The 19,210-nt window shown below is 44.9% G+C and overlaps 1 protein-coding gene and 2 long non-coding RNA genes across 7 annotated transcripts; all 3 read right to left on the reverse strand.

The window, feature by feature from the left end:
* Positions 1–814: 814 nt before the first annotated feature.
* Positions 815–12,688, reverse strand: ube2h (ubiquitin-conjugating enzyme E2H (UBC8 homolog, yeast)). Its single transcript, XM_052055000.1, has 7 exons — positions 12,383–12,688; positions 5,321–5,397; positions 5,015–5,089; positions 4,904–4,943; positions 3,933–3,985; positions 3,147–3,275; positions 815–3,068 (listed from the first exon to the last, which is right to left on the reverse strand). Exons 1-7 carry the CDS (start codon positions 12,433–12,435, stop codon positions 2,944–2,946), a joined length of 552 nt encoding a protein of 183 aa, XP_051910960.1. The 5' UTR covers positions 12,436–12,688; the 3' UTR covers positions 815–2,943.
* Positions 12,689–13,123: 435 nt separating this feature from the next.
* LOC127594106 (uncharacterized) lies at positions 13,124–14,490 on the reverse strand. The gene is made up of 2 exons (XR_007960600.1): positions 14,429–14,490; positions 13,124–14,304 (listed from the first exon to the last, which is right to left on the reverse strand). It is a non-coding gene; the product is annotated as an uncharacterized LOC127594106 (long non-coding RNA).
* A 1,812-nt stretch (positions 14,491–16,302) lies between these two features.
* On the reverse strand, positions 16,303–18,317 carry LOC127593519 (uncharacterized). 5 transcript variants are annotated; one of them, XR_007960438.1, is made up of 4 exons: positions 17,623–17,753; positions 17,126–17,480; positions 16,606–17,043; positions 16,303–16,508 (listed from the first exon to the last, which is right to left on the reverse strand). It is a non-coding gene; the product is annotated as an uncharacterized LOC127593519 (long non-coding RNA). The 5 variants fall into 5 exon arrangements; XR_007960440.1 differs by lacking the exon at positions 16,303–16,508 and adding an exon at positions 18,167–18,317 and having other exon boundaries at positions 16,899–17,043; positions 17,623–17,990; XR_007960437.1 differs by lacking the exon at positions 16,303–16,508 and adding an exon at positions 17,828–17,860 and having other exon boundaries at positions 16,899–17,043; positions 17,623–17,755.
* Positions 18,318–19,210: the final 893 nt, after the last annotated feature.

Here is a 19,210-nt window from a genome sequence, read left to right on the forward strand (position 1 = left end):
CAGAGGAAACACACGCAGGCACGGGAAAGAACATGCAAACTCCACACAGGAAGGCGGACGTGCTAACCAATCGCTCATCTTCCGGCCACTTAGAAGAAGAAAAAACAGCTCAAACATTAGAAATGTGACACGTACCGTTAAACAGTACTATAACATTATTCGGACATATTGTATATGGCTATACTTATTGCACAGTGCAACTAAATTCATGACAACCTGATTCAATAAAAATAACAAGCGGAGGAAAAAGACGTCAAAGGGTAGAAGCAGTAGTAGGTTGTATAGCCGCCCAGAAATGGGACAGATTGATGCGTGACAGAATTTTTTTTAATAGCCTAGAAGGGATTAAAGTGCCTTATCTCACCACATTTCTCTCCCTCCCCTCAAACCACTGGTCATTGCATGGCACAGCCATGTTCAAGTGCATGAGACACCAGGCGCCACCATCTGGCGATAAAGGAAAAGTTCAAAATAAAAGCACGTACAACAAAATACCACCAGCATCAGAAAAATCATCACATGCCTGAAAATAACAATGAAATTAAATTATTGTCCAGCATTATCGCGCTAAGGGATGGAGGTTATCAAGGCCCCACGAAGAAGATGGTTGTTTAGAACAATGCTGACACCTTGTGGCCAGCCCTGGTACTTGAGCACTTCCCCAAATGAGAACCTATTTTTGAACACTGGTGTGAAAATAAAATACTCAAGTGCCTCATACTAATCTGTTTCGCCGAGTTTTAAAATAAACAAAATCAGATATTTTAATTTGAGTGTGCAAAATAAAATACAAATTCTCCAAATAAGTCAGTCGTTTTGTACACATTGAATGTTTTATTAAAAAAGAGAGAAGTTATAACAGTATATTTTTACACCACTATTCATGAGGTTATAAGCCTATTCATGGAGAGCATTTGTCCTTATGTTTTTTTTGACAAGCATGCCCACTTCACAATGTCAAAAAAAAAAAGAAAATGAAAATATAAAAAGAGGGGCACAAAGGGGGGGCAAGTGGGGGCTTGGGGGGGGGGGGTGCTGTGAATAAGACCAAGGAAGCAATTTCGGGGTAAATAAAAATAAAACACTAGGTAGCAAAGAGTGCATGCTGTGTGTAATGTGTGGGCTTCGACATGTCCAGAACTTGTGGCACGGGAATGGGAGGTGTGCATGCAAGTGCACAGTAGGTAGACACAGATGGGAAGTATACACTGTGCTGAAAATACAACCAAGGCTCCCTGAACGCAACACAAGTCAACTGCTTGTCATGTTGAAGTTTCGAGGTACACTTTTCAACCAGGGCCACTTGCAATTTTTGGGTTAAGTCAGAAAAAGCTCATTTAGTTTGAAAATGAAGACTTGGCTGAATCAATTCTTTGCACTTTTAACGCAAAGTTAACTGACTTTTTTTCCCCTCCACACACCAACAGCAGGCTGAGTGAGTATATGGTCACTTTATTAGCCAGCAGGTGCACAATGCTTCTGTAAAAACAAAAGGAGGACTTCAACATAAAGAGAGCTGTTTAGTTTTTTTGCCAAGATGTTACAAATATTTTTTTTTGGGGGGGGGCACTTTATTTTTCTCCCATTCAACAATCTAAGTGGGATTACAGAGGTCCAGCACAATACCGCACAAAGGTAATAGCAAGAATTCCAATCTGGATTACTTTTAAAACAAAAAACTCTTTCAGGGGCGCGGGGCTGTACTATTTATTACGTTTGTAAAATTGCTGTTTGGTGGTTAGGATTAGGAATGAAAGAAAAAAAAAAAGAAAAAGGGGGGTGGGCTAGGAACATTTGTTGGCAGCTTCCAGAGAAATAAAATCTGAATCTGCATACGACCGTTTTGGGTTATCCTGAGAGGGCGCCGATCGAAAATCAAATTAAAAAAAAAAAAAAGCCTGCACCTTGCTACACTGAACCTCTTTAAATGTACCGCCGATGCAACACAAATCAAGGACGTGGTGCCAGCCTTTCCATGTGCCTCTTGTTTCGGATGGACTATGCTAGGAAACATCTGCACAAATGAAGCATCTTATACGTAACATCACACGACAGACGCCATCTAACTTAAAAAAAAAACAAAAAAAACGACAACAAAAAATCTTGACTTAAGCCATATGAATGCTATCTATTTGGAGGACTTGCAACCCAGAACTAGCTATGTATGAGCATCCATCTAAGTGTAGATTGTCCAAAGAGGAAGAGGAGTCCCAAATGTGCTTTTTTTTTTTTTTCTTGATCAGCTTCCTTTGTTGTTGTTGTTGTTGTTGTCGATGAGGCACAGAGGAGGGGAGTTGAGCTGGGATCCATACTACTGCATTCTCGGAGGGGAATACATTGCGAGGTCCTCTCCGAGTACTTGTACTGCAGTGTTTGGTACTGTAGACACGCAATTCCCGCGTTGGGAGAAAAACTGGGCATGGAGGGGGAGGTGCGGGGGATTAAAACGTGGAAAATGGGACCCCCGTGAATCCAAAGCTTGCTCAGAGCAGTGATGTCACGTTGAGTGATGTCATTTGTTCTGGTGACCCCCCCCCCCCAAATAAAAGTCACTGCCGAGCCAGCGTCCAAAACCGAGATCGCATCTGTCCGTGAGCATCGCGACATACCCTGTGCGTGATTGTGCGTCTCTCCGAATACTGTCTTTGCGTTTGGCGCCACAACCCCTTTGACACACACAAGACAAAAAAAAAAAAAAAGGCCGGGGGGGTATGAGGAAGAGATGCCAAGAGGGGGAGAGGAGGAAGCTAGATATTCATAAAAATCCTTGTTTAGTAATAATAATAATAATAAAAAAATCAAGGTGTTTAAATATGAATATTATAAGTCTGCTTTGTCATGGGTTAGGAAATCAAATATAGTCTCTGTTGGGGGCGGGGCATAAGGGTTGGGGGTCTTGGGGGGCGGTTTAGGGGTGCTGCAGGAGGAGTAGGATGTCCACCACTACAACTCCATGTCCTGGGCCTCGTCCTCGGAGAAGTCGGACATGGAGCTTTCGGACGAGGAGTCGCCCGCCCCCTCCTCTTGCTCCTTTAGTGCCTCCTCTGTTGCATATTTCTGGATGTACTCTGCACACACACGGTAACGTATCATTGAAATACCTTTTTTTTTTGTTGTTTTTTTGCTTTGGGTCTTCTTCCGCAAACCTTTGATTTTCTGCTTGTACTCCTCTGGCCTGTGCAGGTACATGGCGGCCGCGTCTCCGTTCAAAGGATCGATGGGGTTGGGGTACGCCAGCAGCTGGGGCAGGAACGACTCAAAGATGTTTGTCAAATCTGCCGGGCACACAAAAAGTCAGTCAATGTGCGGCAAGCTGACCTTGATTTTCAATCCCAAAAACTGTCAGTCAAGAGGAGGGAATCAATGTGGAGCGCAAATGGTAATCAAGTAAAATTACTCACCCTTTGAAGGCTCCTGAGAAAATTGGCTGTCGCTTCTCTGTTGAGTTCCCCGTTTGACATTCTCCGCTACGCTTCCAAACGGTATGCGACATGGACGCTACCAGCTTGCCAACTGCGTGGCGGCTATTGTACTCGACAGGGCTAAATGCTTTCCGATGTCCCAAGTGAAACGACGGTAGCTAACACGGCTAAAACGAATATGAAACAATACAAGGGCCGTGCAATTGCAAGCTCCTGCTGTTCTACTCTCGTCCGCTAGGTGTCAGTACTGAGGCCTTTATGAAAAGAAGGGGGCAGGGGGGGTGCTTGCACTTCCCCAGTAAAGCCTTTTTGTTTTGTGTGCGTGGCCCTGCAACAGCTGCTCAACTTCCGCAATCATTTCCAGAACGGTGGCCACCGCCGCTAAATCATCTCCGTCACAAAGGGGGCTTTGACCTTTCCTGACGCTGGTGTTACCTCATTAGAATTCACCTCTCCCCTCAGTAAGAAGATTAAGGCAATTCAGCAACACACACACACGGACGCACTCACCGTAAAGGGCTGTCCACGTCTGGTTGATGACATCTAAACACACTGTTCCTGACCTGGTTGGAGGAGCAGAGGTCATGTTGGTAGGAAGCAGATTATTTTCGACATACAGTAAATATTCGAAACGCGGTCCCTGAAAGGGTTCAAATGTTTTTTTTGTTTTCAATGATATATAGGTTGATTTTTTTTTAATATCCCCAAAAAATAATTGGCACGCGGTCCCTGAAAGGGTTAAAATGTTATTTTTTAAAATATTAGGTTTAATTTTTTTTAATATCACAGAAAATTGAAACATGGTCCCTGAAAGGGTTAACATGTTTTTTTTGTATTTAATGTAGTTATTTTTAATATTATTTAAAAAAAAAAATCAAAATGTGGTCCCTGAAAGGTTAATTTTTTTTATATCCCCAAAAAATAATCGGAACGCGGTCCCTGAAAGGGTTAAAATGTTATTTTTTTAAAATATGAGGTTGAATTTTTTTTAATATCACAAAAAAATTGAAACATGGTCCCTGAAAGGGTTAACATGTTTTTTTGTATTTAATGTAGTTATTTTTAATATTATTAAAAAAAAAATCAAAATGTGGTCCCTGAAAGGTTAATTTTTTTTTATATCCCCAAAAAATAATCGGAACGCGGTCCCTGAAAGGGTTAAAATGTTTTTTTTAATATTAGGTTTAATTTTTTTTAATATCACAAAAAAATTGAAACATGGGCCCTGAAAGGGTTAATGTGTTTTTTTTTGTATTTAATGATGTAGTCATTTTTAATATTATAAAAAAAATCAAAATGTGGTCCCTGAAAGGTTAATTTTTTTTATGATAAAGTTTGATTTTTTTTTTTTTTTAATAATCACAAAATAGAGGATCCGGCACTCTAAGCATTGGATTAATGAGACTCAGACAAACAATGCGGTCGGCCATGTTTTGGCTTCATTCATCGCGGTGGTAATCGGCGGCTGTTGTCGTACTTACGCTTCGTCGATGTTTGGATGGAAGATCTTGTTCATGAATCCTGAAAAAAAAAAGTTCAACAAATATATATTTAATGTATCAAATTGTTCCATCGGTTGCGACGCTCTTCACCTATTGACGGCGATTTGAAGGGGTATTTGTCCGGCAGGTCCACTCGCACCTTCCACACGCCGCCCTCGTACGGTGCTGAAATAAGACCGGTGAGACATCAGTTGCGAGGGGGACGTTTTTCCGCCATGTCGCGGGAAGAAAGCAGCGTCAACTGAAAGCGACCCGCCTCGTGTGCCAGTTGGAAGAATTCATGACTTTGATGCACAGCAGATGTCGGGGGAACGGCACGTTACCTCTTATGAGCGTTTTTGCGAGGCCGCATAAATTGAGCAAATAATAAAAACGTGTATAAAAGACGAGACTTACTTCCCTGTGGTCCGAAAAACTTCACAACAAACTCATTGAGTCCACTGAGGATGGTGACTTCGTGTTTGCTTTCGATGCTGATAGGCTGTGGTCAAGGACTTTCATTTGCAATCGAGATTCTTTAAGTGACTTCATCAATGTACAGACAAGCTCATGCAATAAGGACCCATGAGCTCCATAGTCGCAGCCGGGCTTGTCAGTCCTGGTAGAGTGTGTATCCCATTAGCTTTAAGCACTGACCCCCGTCCTCCCCCCCCAAAGGGTCAAATCAAACTAAGGGGTTATTTTCAGCACCGGCGAAAGCGAGCGGAATCCCTGACCTGAGCCAGCGCGACGCTCGGACCGGGCCAAGACACGACTTTCGAAGGACGTCAAGAGATTGGAGCATTCGCGCATGCTAGCGTCCTGCTAATTGTGAAATTAAATCACTCGTGCGTATCACCCCGAAAAGGGGTGTGGGGGTGGGACGGACCCTTGCGTGGCAGCGACGTGTGGTTTACACTACCGGTCAGACTTGGCAAAGAGTTATTAGGCTCGAGCTGTATCAGAGCAGCCGAATAAAGACGGCAGGGATGGAGCATTTGGTCAACCGTAGCGCAAGCAAAAAAAAAAAAAGAATGACTTTCAAAGAGCTGCTTTGAACTAAGTACGGCGCAGTTGTTATTGTTTGGAAAGCTACGAGCACAAGTTCGATGCTGAGCGACACCCGCACTCTCCCTTACCTTGGATTAGAATAGATAAATCATAATCTGTGGCTTGCACCGGGTGTCATTATCTTTTCATCCACACAGCATCTTGACCTAAACGAAATCAATCCTTCCTCGAAATTTACAGACTTTACTTTCTATAAGCACCTGAAAAAAATGTCAAACAACAACAAAAAAAAAGAACAAACTTCTTTCTTGGTCTGCAATTAAACATTTATCCCTCGCCGACCACAGTTTGACTTTTCAAAGACGTTCAAGGGTTTTAAATATGCTGTTTACGCTTGTGGCGTAGACGTGCCTTTATTTTCATCCCTTCAAAATATCCCGTTCTGACCAACCTCGTTCCAAGTATGGAACACAAACATGGAAGGACAGGCACAGTGTCAAAAAGGCAAATGACTTTTTTTTTCCCCCCTCTAAAAACCACCTCCCGGCATCTATATTTGTTTTACAACGAAGAACACCCAAATTGAATCATGGTCTCAACGCAGCACATTTTGCGCACACAACATCCTGATAAATATTTATGAGCTTGGATTTTAATAACGTCTGATTAAATTCACTCATAAAGCGGCGACTATTACGCTGACCACCAGCTGAGATGGAACAGAAGCCATAACCAAGCTACTCCAGCAAGGGAAAAAAAAAACAAGCAAATGAAAGGTTAGTACGAACAAAAAGCACCGCTTCATGTCCCCCGAGCGACTGGAAGGACACGTCACGTGACGGCCAAGAGAGTGGCGTGCTGCGAATATGTCGGAACGGAGAGAAAGGTGGAAGAGCGACGGCAACAAAAAGGTAGCGACGGGCGTCTTCCCCTGAAAGCCGAATGACAACATCGCTTTGCTATGCGGACGACACTTCAAACGTTTCAACACGAGTCAAACACGCAAAGAGTTTCCACTGTAGAGCGGAAGACAAGCAAACCAGACGAGTTACAGAACCGAAGTGGGCTTGAATAAAAGCCTTGTGGCACACAAATTCAACGCTGTCCAGTGAAACTATTTCAAATATTCCTGTTCCTGAAATGGTTCCGCGACAAGGTTTGAATGTGTGAGAGCATAATAAGCGTCCTATTTTTAGGCGCAGCTCAACGGCAAGTCCAAACAAAAGCAGTGGGGGGGGGGGTGACGGTACACCTTTAATGAGCATTTCTCCAACACAACTTTTTGCAACGACTGACTGAAAATGTCTCTTAGCAGGGACAAATATTGGCTTTGGGTGCATACTAAAATGTCTAAAAATTTTACCACCCGAGCTCACGCAAAGGCGACGGAAGGCAACGGCGCTTTGCAGCTAAGGGCGACGACGTACAAGCGCAAGGCCTTGCAGATGAAAGGCAGGAAGTATTGCAGTCGTCCGCCGGCGTACAAAAGCTTCCCCTTCCGGTAAAAAAAAAAATAAAAAGACAGAAGCGACTAGGATAACATGCTATATACAAACAAACTCCAGACACAAAGATACCACTTTGAACGACAATTATAAAAATTGACAAAATGACAAGTCAGTTGAAATGAGAAAAACAGATACCGTCAAAGGCTGCTGTGCTATCTCACACTTTGAAGTTCAACTGAAACCGCCGTGAGAGCAAATATAACGCGAGTGATTCTGTCACCTTCCAGGCAAAATTGACTGGATACGCATCCGCCAGCTTCGGGAGGGGGCGGGGGGGGTGTAGCCCCCATGCATATGCGCACCGCGCATCTTTGGAATGCCCGCTAAACAGATTACTGTGCGCCCTGGGTTGCCCTTCGCTCGCCATTCTGAAAAGCGGCGGCGGACCGGCAAAGAACGGCGACTTGGGAAGCCGCGGCAGGAAGAGCAACACCAGCGAGAACCGGAATTAATCTCACGTCCAAAACACCCCCCCACCTGATGAGTAGCTCGATTTTTACACATTTGTTTACAGTCCGAGTCCTCTACTTGGGAGTGACTTTTTTTTTTTTTTTTATCAACTGCCGCCACGTGTTCCATCTGCTCTCAGCTCGACTGTCTATCGGTCGTCACCCTGATAAGTCGGCAGAGGGGCCAGTCAGAAAAAAAAAAAAGATGTTAAAAGCACCTGAACAGCAGATCTCCCTCAGGCATTCATTTATGGAACTAGCGCCTTCCACTCCGCCGTCTCGATTCCGGCTCCGACAAAATAAACCCGTTTGCTATCAGCCTGTGTGGTCCACAAAAAAAGAACCTCGCAGTGCTTTTTACATATCAATGGTGATGCAGCCCCAAGGGCCAGACGCTGACGCTTTGCAGCAGTGAAAAGCTGCGCTTGCCGGATGCAGAATGGCCTTTTATTTAGATTTTTAAAACTTTTTTTGAAGGGCAAAGAATCCAGCGCCAAGTGCACTTCAGAACAAAACAACTGCTCGAAGGCTCTATGCTTCATGGAAAGCCCAATCTATTTTAACAGCATTGCCATGCAAATTCACTCTCCATTAGAACAGGCCCCGGCTAACCCCCCCCCCCCCCCCTCCCGCGTGCGAGGTGCGGGAGCACGTCGCCGCACGGGCTCTTTTGTCTCGTCGGGAGAGAAACGAGAGCCCACCCAGCGCAAACAAACACGACTTCCCCGCGCCGCTCCTCCTCTCGAGCCTTTCACTGACTCGACAGTCTATTTACGGCAAATAAATAAATAAAAAATGGGGGCGGGGGGGTGGGGGGGGTGTCGGTCAAGTAAAACAAACAAAACAACGGCTTGGTTAATTGTCGCGGCTCGGGAGAACTTGCCGCTCGGATCTGAGGCGGACTGTCTAATGAGCTCACGGGCAGACGCCATGTTGGACACGGGCTAACGCACAAGCTGCGGTTTCAACACTGACGTGTTGAGGAAAGTGCTGACGAGCCGAAATTCTCGAAAGAGACGGCCGATGTGATCACATGCTGATAAGGAAGACAAAGGTTGAGTGGGGGGGGGGGGTCGTTCGACACGCATGATGCACAAACACTGACTTCAAAAATCACGCCGCAACAGGGCCCAGATTCCACATTAACGCTGCGGCTAGGCTCACTTACCCTCAAATCAATGGAACTGAAGGAGCTTGTTGCTCGTGAGTGAATGGCAGAGCCCAACTGAAAGGGGAAAAAAAATCTTGAGCAAAACAAAGAAAGGAACTTGAGACCGTCTGTTTTGCAAAGGGAACTCAGCCATGCGTACAACCTCCGGCATTGATCGTGCTGCGAGATTAACTGCGAGGGCCTCAAACCTCCAACCGTCTACAGATGCCTTGCTCCGTGACAGGCGGTGAACTGTCAATTACGACCCGCCGCACACCGAAAAATAAAGCAGGCCAATGTGACCGAGGTGACCCACGGTTCAAAAAAATATATTTGCTGACTCTCTCCCAAAAACAGAACGCAAGCTGAAACATCATCCGGTCACAAGCCAGTCAGCCACCTCCTGCTTAAAATTTTAAAAAAGTCTGAAAGGTCGCGAGGTCCCGCTTTTAGGGTCGGCTCTGATTCTGAAAATCAAGTCAGTCAGTCGATTAACACCTGTGCCCTCCCCTTTCTTTTGCTCTGGTGCAGTTTAGCACCCGCGGCTTGGACTGGCAATAGGCCGAGGTCACCCCAAAAAAACCCAACAACAAAAGGACTCGGGGCCACTGATGCTGTCCGGATGTCGTGTTTCAGGAGCTCAACAATGAGGGGAGCTGAATGGCCAAGTGGAAGAGTGGATAAAGCACCGATTTGGCATTCAGCCTCAGGATGGAGGTGGTCGAGAGACCGCTGTGGGGTGGAAAGAAGGGGTGGGAGGTGGGGGGTATAGAAACCGACCCGACTGAGAATATATCTGTGGCTTGAGGGCAAAAACGCTGCACTGACACTTAACGTCAAGGAGAAAGGAAGCGCTCGGACCTGTTTGGAATCACCTGTAGGGATACAAAAATAACCGACAAAAGACCCCAAATGCGGGTGGGGGGGCCGCGGGGAGCGCCGAGGCGCGGACCTCAAACTCCCCACTGTGCAGAATATAAATTGAGAGTCGCCATGCTTCACAGAACTGCTCGACAATCATTTTCCAGACCTTCCAGGAGTGACTGAAAGGTGGAATACAATGTCTATGCAGCCGCTCTCTGGTAATGACATTTCAGCGGGGAGCTAACCAGAAAAATGCAGTTTACAGACCCCCCCCAAAAAAAATTTAATAATAATAATCTCGCCTTTCATGCGTGTCATCTCAACCACAACACATTTGGAGGAATATTAGCTTTGTATGAAGTGCACTAGAAGCATTTCTGCGCCCCCCCCCCCTCACCCCAATTCTCTACGGCCAAATTCCACCATCCGGATGCCACAAGAGCTCGCATTCACCATAGGCTTAAGTCCTTTTGTGGCCAACCTGTGCTCGAATTCCAGCGGCTCGCTGCGAGAAAGCGCGCATTGTAGCGAGGCAAAAAAAAAAAAAAAAAAGGTATATATATTGAGTGACCTCAATCCCATGAATGTAATGATGGGAGATTGGAGTCAAGCAATTAAAAAAAAAATAAACAAAGATAAACCATCATCCTGTTGCTAATTGCTAACTCCACAAGCAATATTTGGCCAAGGGACGAAAGGCTAGAATACTTGGATAACAGAACAATTTGCGTCAAGCATACACCATGACCATCTTATTAAAATAGTACCCAGATGTCATGTGACTGGAATGCTAGCAACACGAGGAGCGAGGTTGCAAAACATATCAACGGGCCCCCGGTTGGTACAAATCTCAGCACTTACAACGTGACTGTGAGCGACACAGTGAAGTCACTCCCGACTTTCATTTTCAGGTATTCCCTCACCGTCCTCGCTCTAATTCCCCACAGCACTCCGGTGACAAATTAATATATCGCGCTATGACATTGTGGTTTTGGTTACGTCAATAAAGGGGGTGATGCAAGGACGAGATGTCATGGTCAGTACATGAGTCCTGCATAAGCTAGTGAAGAGAAGTGAGCAGGTGGCGGTGAAAACCTGTTCCACCATCCCCCCTGCCCCAGCCCCAATCAGGGAGAAGTGGGGGCGTGCTATTCCAGGGTTGAACATTGCCAACAGGGTTCAACAAATGTGCATTGACATATAAGAGAAAATGACCCTTGATTGATTAAATGCAGACAGTTCCAGGACAAGTTCACCTTATTAGAAGCAACAAACAGTGTGGAAGGCACACATCTGACTAAGCTTTACAGCCATGCCATCAGCTGTTCTCAGCACCTCCCTCATGTGCTTTCTGTCTAGTAACAGCCCACCCAATGATTAGGCTCCACCGTGCTGGGACAAAAACAACAACAAAAAAATTATGTGCTTCGAGAACAGTATACAGACGACAGTGACATTGTAGTGGGTTAAAAAAACTGTTTGTTGTCAGCGCACGTTTAAAAGACAAAAACACGAACAAAAACAGTGACACGACGACTTCACAAGAAGCGAGATGTGTGAAAAGTTGGCCCCGCGACACCTGCGGTGCACCTTTACTTGCCTGCCACGGGTCACCTCTTATTTTCCACGAGCATTTCAATAAAACGGCGAAAAGGCAAAAGGCACACGTTGCGTTTGCCGGACGCACCCCCCCTACACACACACACAAGTACAGTACGGTGAGCCTCGGAGAGATCAGGTGGCCATTTTGATGTTGGAAAAAAACCAACCAGCAAGACTTGTCGCTAGCTCGCTAGGCTAACACACAAGCTACTAAGCTAGCGTTCCAAGTGACAGCTGCGCGAGTGCTCTCTTGGAAAAACGACACATTTTACCCCCCCTCAACACATTTTGCTATGATCGCACCACAGCCAGCAGAAAGTCCTGGAACAAAAGACTAAACAGGCAGCGTTCTCATTTGACGTCCTTCTGTGCATTATGTAAACAAGCTGGTGTGCCAACGTGTAAAAGGAGGCGAAATTTGACACAAATCCTCTTGACAGCAGACAGGGCAAAGCCATAACAGTTCGGGTGTTTTATTCAAGCCGTGCTACATTCAAAGTGCCCCCCCCCCTCCCAATTTAACGAAAGACATTCCTGTAAAGGGCTGAGCAACGTTAGCATCTGCTCGAGCTCCTGCAGTTATTTCTGAACACAAGACGAGCGAGCTAAACAATACACCCCAACGTTAACGATAGTTTAGTGATCCTAAAATACACAAACTGGACGTTTTTGACTCGTTAAATCGAATCGCCAACTAAATGGTAAACAGGTTACGAATAGCCCAAGCTTTGAGAACAAAATGTTGTTTACACAAACACCAGTCAGTGACAATGGAGACTCTATGTGTTAGGACATCAGGACAGACGTCAATGGAACGTTAGCTCGTATCTTAACTCCACACACAAAAGTGGCCCAAGAGGCAACTGAGGCTTGTTTATGTTGATAAAAAGGATACAGTTTCACCACGTCGGTGTCCATTCGCCTTTTGCCCGGACTTGGAGACGACATTTTTGCGATTTCCACCGCAGAACACAGGCAGGTCAACGGAAAGCTAGCCCCTGACACCCAAGAGAGACTAGCAAACGGCACTATCCGAAAGTTAACATTGGCTTGGGGGAAATGTTGGCAGCAAACACTTCTTCTTGGCTTGAGCGTATCCGTCCTACTCTGCGGCCGAACTAACGTTCAACGGACGACTAGCGTTCACTGCTCTCAGCGCTCTGGCCATGGTTCTGACAAGCTGGGATCCCTCCGCGCATACGTCATATATGCGCGACTAACGTCACCGTCGACGGACATATTTGTAGTTTTTCATGTATAGCAAACAAGAGAACGTGGTATCAGTGAGATGAAACGCGTTTCTTTGTTGCAAGCTGTCACAAGGACAGTCAGGAATGTCTGACTCGTCGTAAATTCAATTATATTAGCCTTTTATATGAAAAGAAATAATTTGAAAATAGCAACACTGAGATACAAACATGTATTATTCAGTGCATAATAAAGAAAAAAGACTAACGTGATCAAAATCAATTTTCTCAACAGAAAATAGACTGTTAAAATGAAAACAAACAAGTCCCCCATTGGCTTCTTCTTTGGAATATTATGGAAGCATTAACATTAATGAATGAGCATGTCTGACTCGCTTGCGCCCTCTGCGGGCTCCTAGACGTAAGTGACATCCATTATGCCATGATGGTTTCTTTTATTTATTTATTTCATTGGGACAGTGCACATTCATCAACACAAGAAAAAACGGTGTAAATGCGCGGTCTAGTTTTCAGCCGGGCAGGTTTCTTAACATAAACATAACATCAACAGTTCATATAAAATAACAAAATAATATAACACAACACATAACATCAAACACGGACAGTGGTGCAATCTTAGCCACTTTTCCTGAATACGCTTTGTTGTTTGAAGGAATTCGAGATGAAAGAGGAGAGAATCAAAGTGTCCTTTCACCAGTGGATCAGAGACGTCATGCTCAAAATGTGTACACGTCTGGTACAAGCTAAGTTTGAAACTAAACTGCTGTTGGATCAATTGACGAAAAAAAAGATTGGTTCACTTCTCCTGTCCCATGTAAATCCGTTTCAATTTCAAGCGGAACTCTCGGTATTCTAATACGAATACTTATTATTATTTATCTATTTTTAAATTATTGCGAGCCAGAGCCAAATAATCCCCTACGTTTATTAGAAGTGAGAAAAAAACAGTTGAAGAAAAACGAATAGTTACACGGTACTTCCCAAACACGACGTCATCATTCTCCTCCCAAAAGGAGGAGCCGGCACCAACACAACAGAGACCTCGTGGGAAGGAAAGTGGAGGGAGACTCCCCGCAGTTTAACCACGAAGCCCTCCCACCTCCCATTAAGGCACCCAAGAACTTTTCCTCACCAAGATAACGATTATTTTTTCATCCGAAAAGATAACCGCAACGTGAGGAAATATCGACTCGAGAGGCACTCGACATTTTGCCTCATCTGTGCACTGCGGCGCAGGTGTTTTGGATCATGGACAATAATTACACTTGGAAGGTCTTCAATGTGAGTACGTATTTTAAACATTTTAAAGTCTTTCCATGGCACATAATATAACATATAAAAGCATACAGTGGCCAGAGTTTGTTTATGACAACGATACACTTGCCATTGGAACTTCTGGAAGGACTGGTTTCATTTGTGTTATGTTTACTAGCTTAGCACGCCGTGCGCATCACACACACGTCCCCAACTACGACAAAAGTTGTACTTCGATTTTGTTCACAATCGGTGGAATTAACGTTTCTATTCGAACGAGGACCACTGGGAAAAGGGGAATATTGACGAAGCACAGCAGGAGTTCTTCTTCGTATAATCGTCTCAATCGCAAACCCTGACAAAAATAGCAGAAAACAAGGTCCTCCTGTCAATTCGCACAAATTAAATGGCACAGCAACGTATTGAAATACTTAAAACTTGGAAATGTAAACATTTTTTACAGCTTGAAAAATGCTTACCCTCCCCATGGACATCAAGAGAAAAAGGAGAGGGTCAAAGTTGTACTGACAAGAGGCAGTGCCACATATTATGACCAATCACAACAAATATACACTGTTAATCCCTCAAACATTAAGATTAAGATATTCTTTATTTTTCCCACACTGGGGAAATTTACAGCCTCATTACAACTTGAATCTAAAAAAAAAAGCCCACCTTTTTGGAGTGGAGAAGAATGTGACACTCACCTTTTCTGTTTTTTGTATGCAGACATCAAGGAGCTTTCGGGCGCCGAAGACGCCGCCAACAGATGTGGATTTCCGAATGGGACGTCAACCTGCTTTGAGACAAGTGAGTACACAACGTTAGGTGCTTGACGAGCTCACGTGTGTTGTCACCAAGGTGGACGTGAGCGCACAAGCACGCTCAACGTCTCTTGGTAGTTCAACACAAGCGCAATGTTCAGCACAAACACTTTTAGACCTGTTTTGAAAAGACATTGATGTGCACCCCCACCAAAAAAATACAAAACGAAAACGTAATAAAATTCATAAATAAAAAAATTCAATTAGCTCTATATAATGTGAACTAAAACGTGAACTGCAATCGTGGTGTTTTATTCTTAATTTCGTCCCCAAGTTCCATCCCTGTATCTAATGTCATTCATTGGCCTGATTGTATTTTCAGGGTGACTGGACTGCTGCGGCTTTTGTGGAAAGCGTTGGGCCTCTTGTCCGAGTAGACTTTGTCAGTTGGTGCAGAGCTCATCTGGACTCGAAGGGTTGCTGTGGAAAGTCCAGTATTTCCCCCTCTCACTTGGAGGAAGACTGGACTTCCTGCAGCAACCCTCCTTCTGTGGCTGAGCTCTGTGCACCCCAACTGACAAACTCTGCTCAGACAAGAGGCCCACAAAAGAGAACCCCCACCCCAAAAAAAAAAACAACAGTCCACTTGCCCCAAGAATATAGACAGGCCATTTAATGACAATATTCAAGACAATCTTCCAAGAAAACCAATAATTTGTGCACAACCCCTCCCATATCCCCACCTGGGCCAATCCCAGCCACCTAATTTGTATTGCCATGCCCCACACTAGCGAATGACAGCCACTTAATTTGCATTGCTCTGTCCTGACCTATCACAGCCATTTAATTTACATAACCTCGCCCGCCTGTCTGGAACTAACCATTGACAGCCGAATGATTTGCATAACCACCCCTCTCTATTTACACGACCACACCTACATACACTAAATTTGCATAACCTCGCCCACTGCTTAGAAATGGCCAATGACATCCAGTTGATTTGCATAACCACGCCCACTCTATTTACATGACCAATCACATACATATACTCTACACAGGTCCGCCCACCAACCAAAAACTACCAATGGGTATCGGTCGATTTGCATAGCCACGCTCACAGGATGTGCACGCCCACGCCCACACCCCCGCCAATACGCCCACTAATTTACATTGATGCAACCTGACCAATCACATGTCTGATTTGCATAACCCCGCCCAATGTCCAAAACCAACCAATGGGTGTCTGTCAATTTACATAGCCACACCCAGGTCCTGCATACCAACCAATCAGCGCCGCTTGATTTGCATAGCCACGCCCACCACACGTAAGCCATGCACGCCAAATTTGCATAGCCACACCCAGTACAAACAGCCAATCACAGAGCGGAAATCTACATATGCACCCTCCAATCAAATTTAATTTCATAGCTTGACCACACCCACATTTTGGGGGAAAAAAATCAGGCAATCATTTTGAAAAAAACGTTTGAAAAATAAAATCTTGAAAAAGATGAAATAACTTAGAAAGTAAAACTTTCAAAAGAGTTGGGATTTTTTGAATGAGCAGAGTTAAAACAAGTTTGGTTAAGTTTTTATTTGTAGAATAAATCTCAAGTTGCAAACAAGTGACAAATTGGACAGCTTGACAAGTCGTGCCGCATGGTGAAGTTGTTGGTTGGCCGTTGGGATGCAAGTGTACCTGGATTTAAAAAAAAATAGTTACCTCAACTTGTTGTGCAGCAAATGTGTGACGAGTGACTTTTCCTGGGACTGAGGTGTCAGGAATTCACAGCCACTCGAGAAGGAATGGGACAAATTCAAGGGCTCAGCCAGGTCACAAATGCACTGTGTTGTGCTTCTTCTCAGGCTGCTGCCAAGTGCGACCTCATCACCTCGTTGACACGACGCTCAGACTGGCGCGCTTGTTTTCAGGTACTTTGTGCTGTCCTGGACCTGAAAACAAAACAGGTTTTGCATCTTGCCCGTTTTTCGATGCCTCCCTACTGCAACACACCCGATTCAAATTATCACCAAGCCCTGTCGAGGCTTGAAACAATCAGGTGTGTTGAGTAGGAATGGTTCAAAAACAGGCAGGATATGGTTCCCTTCTCCTGAGGTCGCAAGTCACTTCGTAGGACAGATTGCACCATCGTGACGACCACCTGCAACGACCAAAAGAACATCCAAGTGGACTGAGCTCCTCCAATATTTGGAGATTCACGTCAGTGTGGAAACCTGACGGCAACGGATGAGGTTGAACTTGAAAAGGTGCTTGAGGAGCCTCTGGCCGGAAGTGGGTCAAGTCCCTGGAAGTCTCACGAGGGCACGTTCTACAGCACAGAAAAAAAAAGTCATCTGGAGTCTGCCAAGCCAAAATTTTTTTTAAAAACTGTCCCTTCTGACGTCTCTCACCTCAGTCCATGTCCATCTGCTTTTTGAAGTCACACCTGAGGAGAGAAAAAAAATTGTAGCTAATCCGTGGCTTTATTAGCACATCAACATTGAAGACCTTCTGCTTTTTTTGTCCGACGAACCCAGCAGGTGCAGAATGATCTTTGTGGCGCGGTCGTCCCGGGAGCCAGCCCTGCACACAAAAATGTTCTTTTCAAACCCTTGTTCGTAGAAGACTTCAGCATCAAGTACTTGGCCAGAAGTGCTCTGGCGCCGCCTCGTGGACATGAGTGCGCATTAGAAAAACCTGCAGCGCGTCAAGTTCAAAATGCCGACTTGGTGCATCTTGGTCCCTCGCTCAAACAGGCCAGCTTTACTGCAAACAAGGAATGGTTAGTAAAAGACTTGAGTGACTTCAGGCATCTTTACCCGACTCAGGTCTCGAGCAAACAAGAGGTACACGTCATTTGAGTATGACCTGTCCAACTGATACGTATGCAAGTGTGCTTGTGTCTCACCAGTGACGAGGAGCGTTGGACACCTCGGCGACGGCCTGAAAGACAGGGTAAGAATAGCATTAGCTTTGCTTATTGCCAAAAATGACGCAGAGTATGTCAGCCATTTTGGGGTCCACTTCGTGACGACGTAGGCCTGCGGACACAAATGAGACAATTAGGTAAGTTGCGCCATTTGCTTTAAATTACCAATGGTCTGTACGTTAACCTTGAATACGCCGGTTCAGGTCTGTTTGAAGAGCCTGCGGAGAGAAAGAGGACAATTAGCACGTATGTATATGCAAATGCCGTCGACTGTGTTTCATTGAGATGCATGCCAAGCGTTGGGGATTTACCTCCTCTTGTTCACACGCTGGGTTGGAATTTGAGACCTGGGAAGAAAGTCTGCCATTAGTTATTGTTCACGTCAAATAAAAGTGCTTTTTTTCTCTCAGGATTGCAGTTGACGTTCATCGCTCAGAATCAGCACGGAGCAAACATTTTAAGCTCGTCTCCTTTGCGGGTGTTAGGCACGCCAAAAGCAACACCCGTCGGGGTGCAAAGTTACCAAAAAGCAGTCGATTTGAATTTGAAGAGGCGAATGAAGGATTTTCAGCAGACTGCCGGGCTCCTCTCGTCTTCCTTTAGCAAGAAGTTTCGGATGGTCTTTGTGGGAACTCGGCAGGCGGTTTCCGTCGACGGGCTGCTGTCAGTCTGCCGCCGCAAGAAAGAGGCTCATGAGCCTCGCCTTTTATACGTTTCCGGCATTGACGTCATCTCAAAAAATAAAATAAAATGATTAAAAAAGCGGGGGAGAGACAAGTTTCTCCACAACCGTTCGTGTATACCGGTCATTTCAAACGAGGAGAGAAAATAACTTTCAAACTTGAAAAGTTAAAGGTGTGCTGGGATCGAACACGAGCCTGTCTAGCCAGACTCTGACTCTTTAACCACTCGACTATTACGTTCATACAAGCTTACTTATTTGTGTATGTATTTACCATAATTGGCGCAGCTCAGTGTTCTATTGAAACAATTAGATCTATATAGGTCTACGTAAAAGGAGTTGTGACGTAAGCTCCGGTCTAGTCGAGTGGTTAAAGACTAGGCGTTTCATTCGGATGGTCACGCGTTCGAGTCTCCCTTTCTGCCTCAATTGGAACTTCTCCATTTCATGCCAATTCGGATGGAGTAGAGCGGGATTCGAACTAGGGCCGTCCGTACCACACTCGAACTTTTAACCGTTCGGCTATTTGGCCAGAAAAATCGCAAAAAAATATTTGTATTGGTATTCAATAAAATAGCACGACAATTGGTGAAGTGTGGTACCGCGCTCTGAGAATCCAGGTACAGCAAGTATCCCTTACTCCAGCTCCATGACTGATGACCACCTCTAGCCCGCTTCATGCACTTCACATTTATTTCGCTGTAAGCAGATGACCATTAAAATTCAGCAGCACACCCAGATTGTGATGTGGGGCTTATTGTCTCTTTTGAGTTTGTTCTTTCAGGCTTCATTTTGCTACCAGAGGGCAGGATTCAGCCAAAGTGGTTATTTGATATCACGGCGACACATGAAAAGAGACGAAGGTTCAACTTTGCACTTCAACTT

This window comes from Hippocampus zosterae, chromosome 21 (genome assembly GCF_025434085.1).
Source record: "Hippocampus zosterae strain Florida chromosome 21, ASM2543408v3, whole genome shotgun sequence".
NCBI lineage: Eukaryota > Metazoa > Chordata > Actinopteri > Syngnathiformes > Syngnathidae > Hippocampus > Hippocampus zosterae.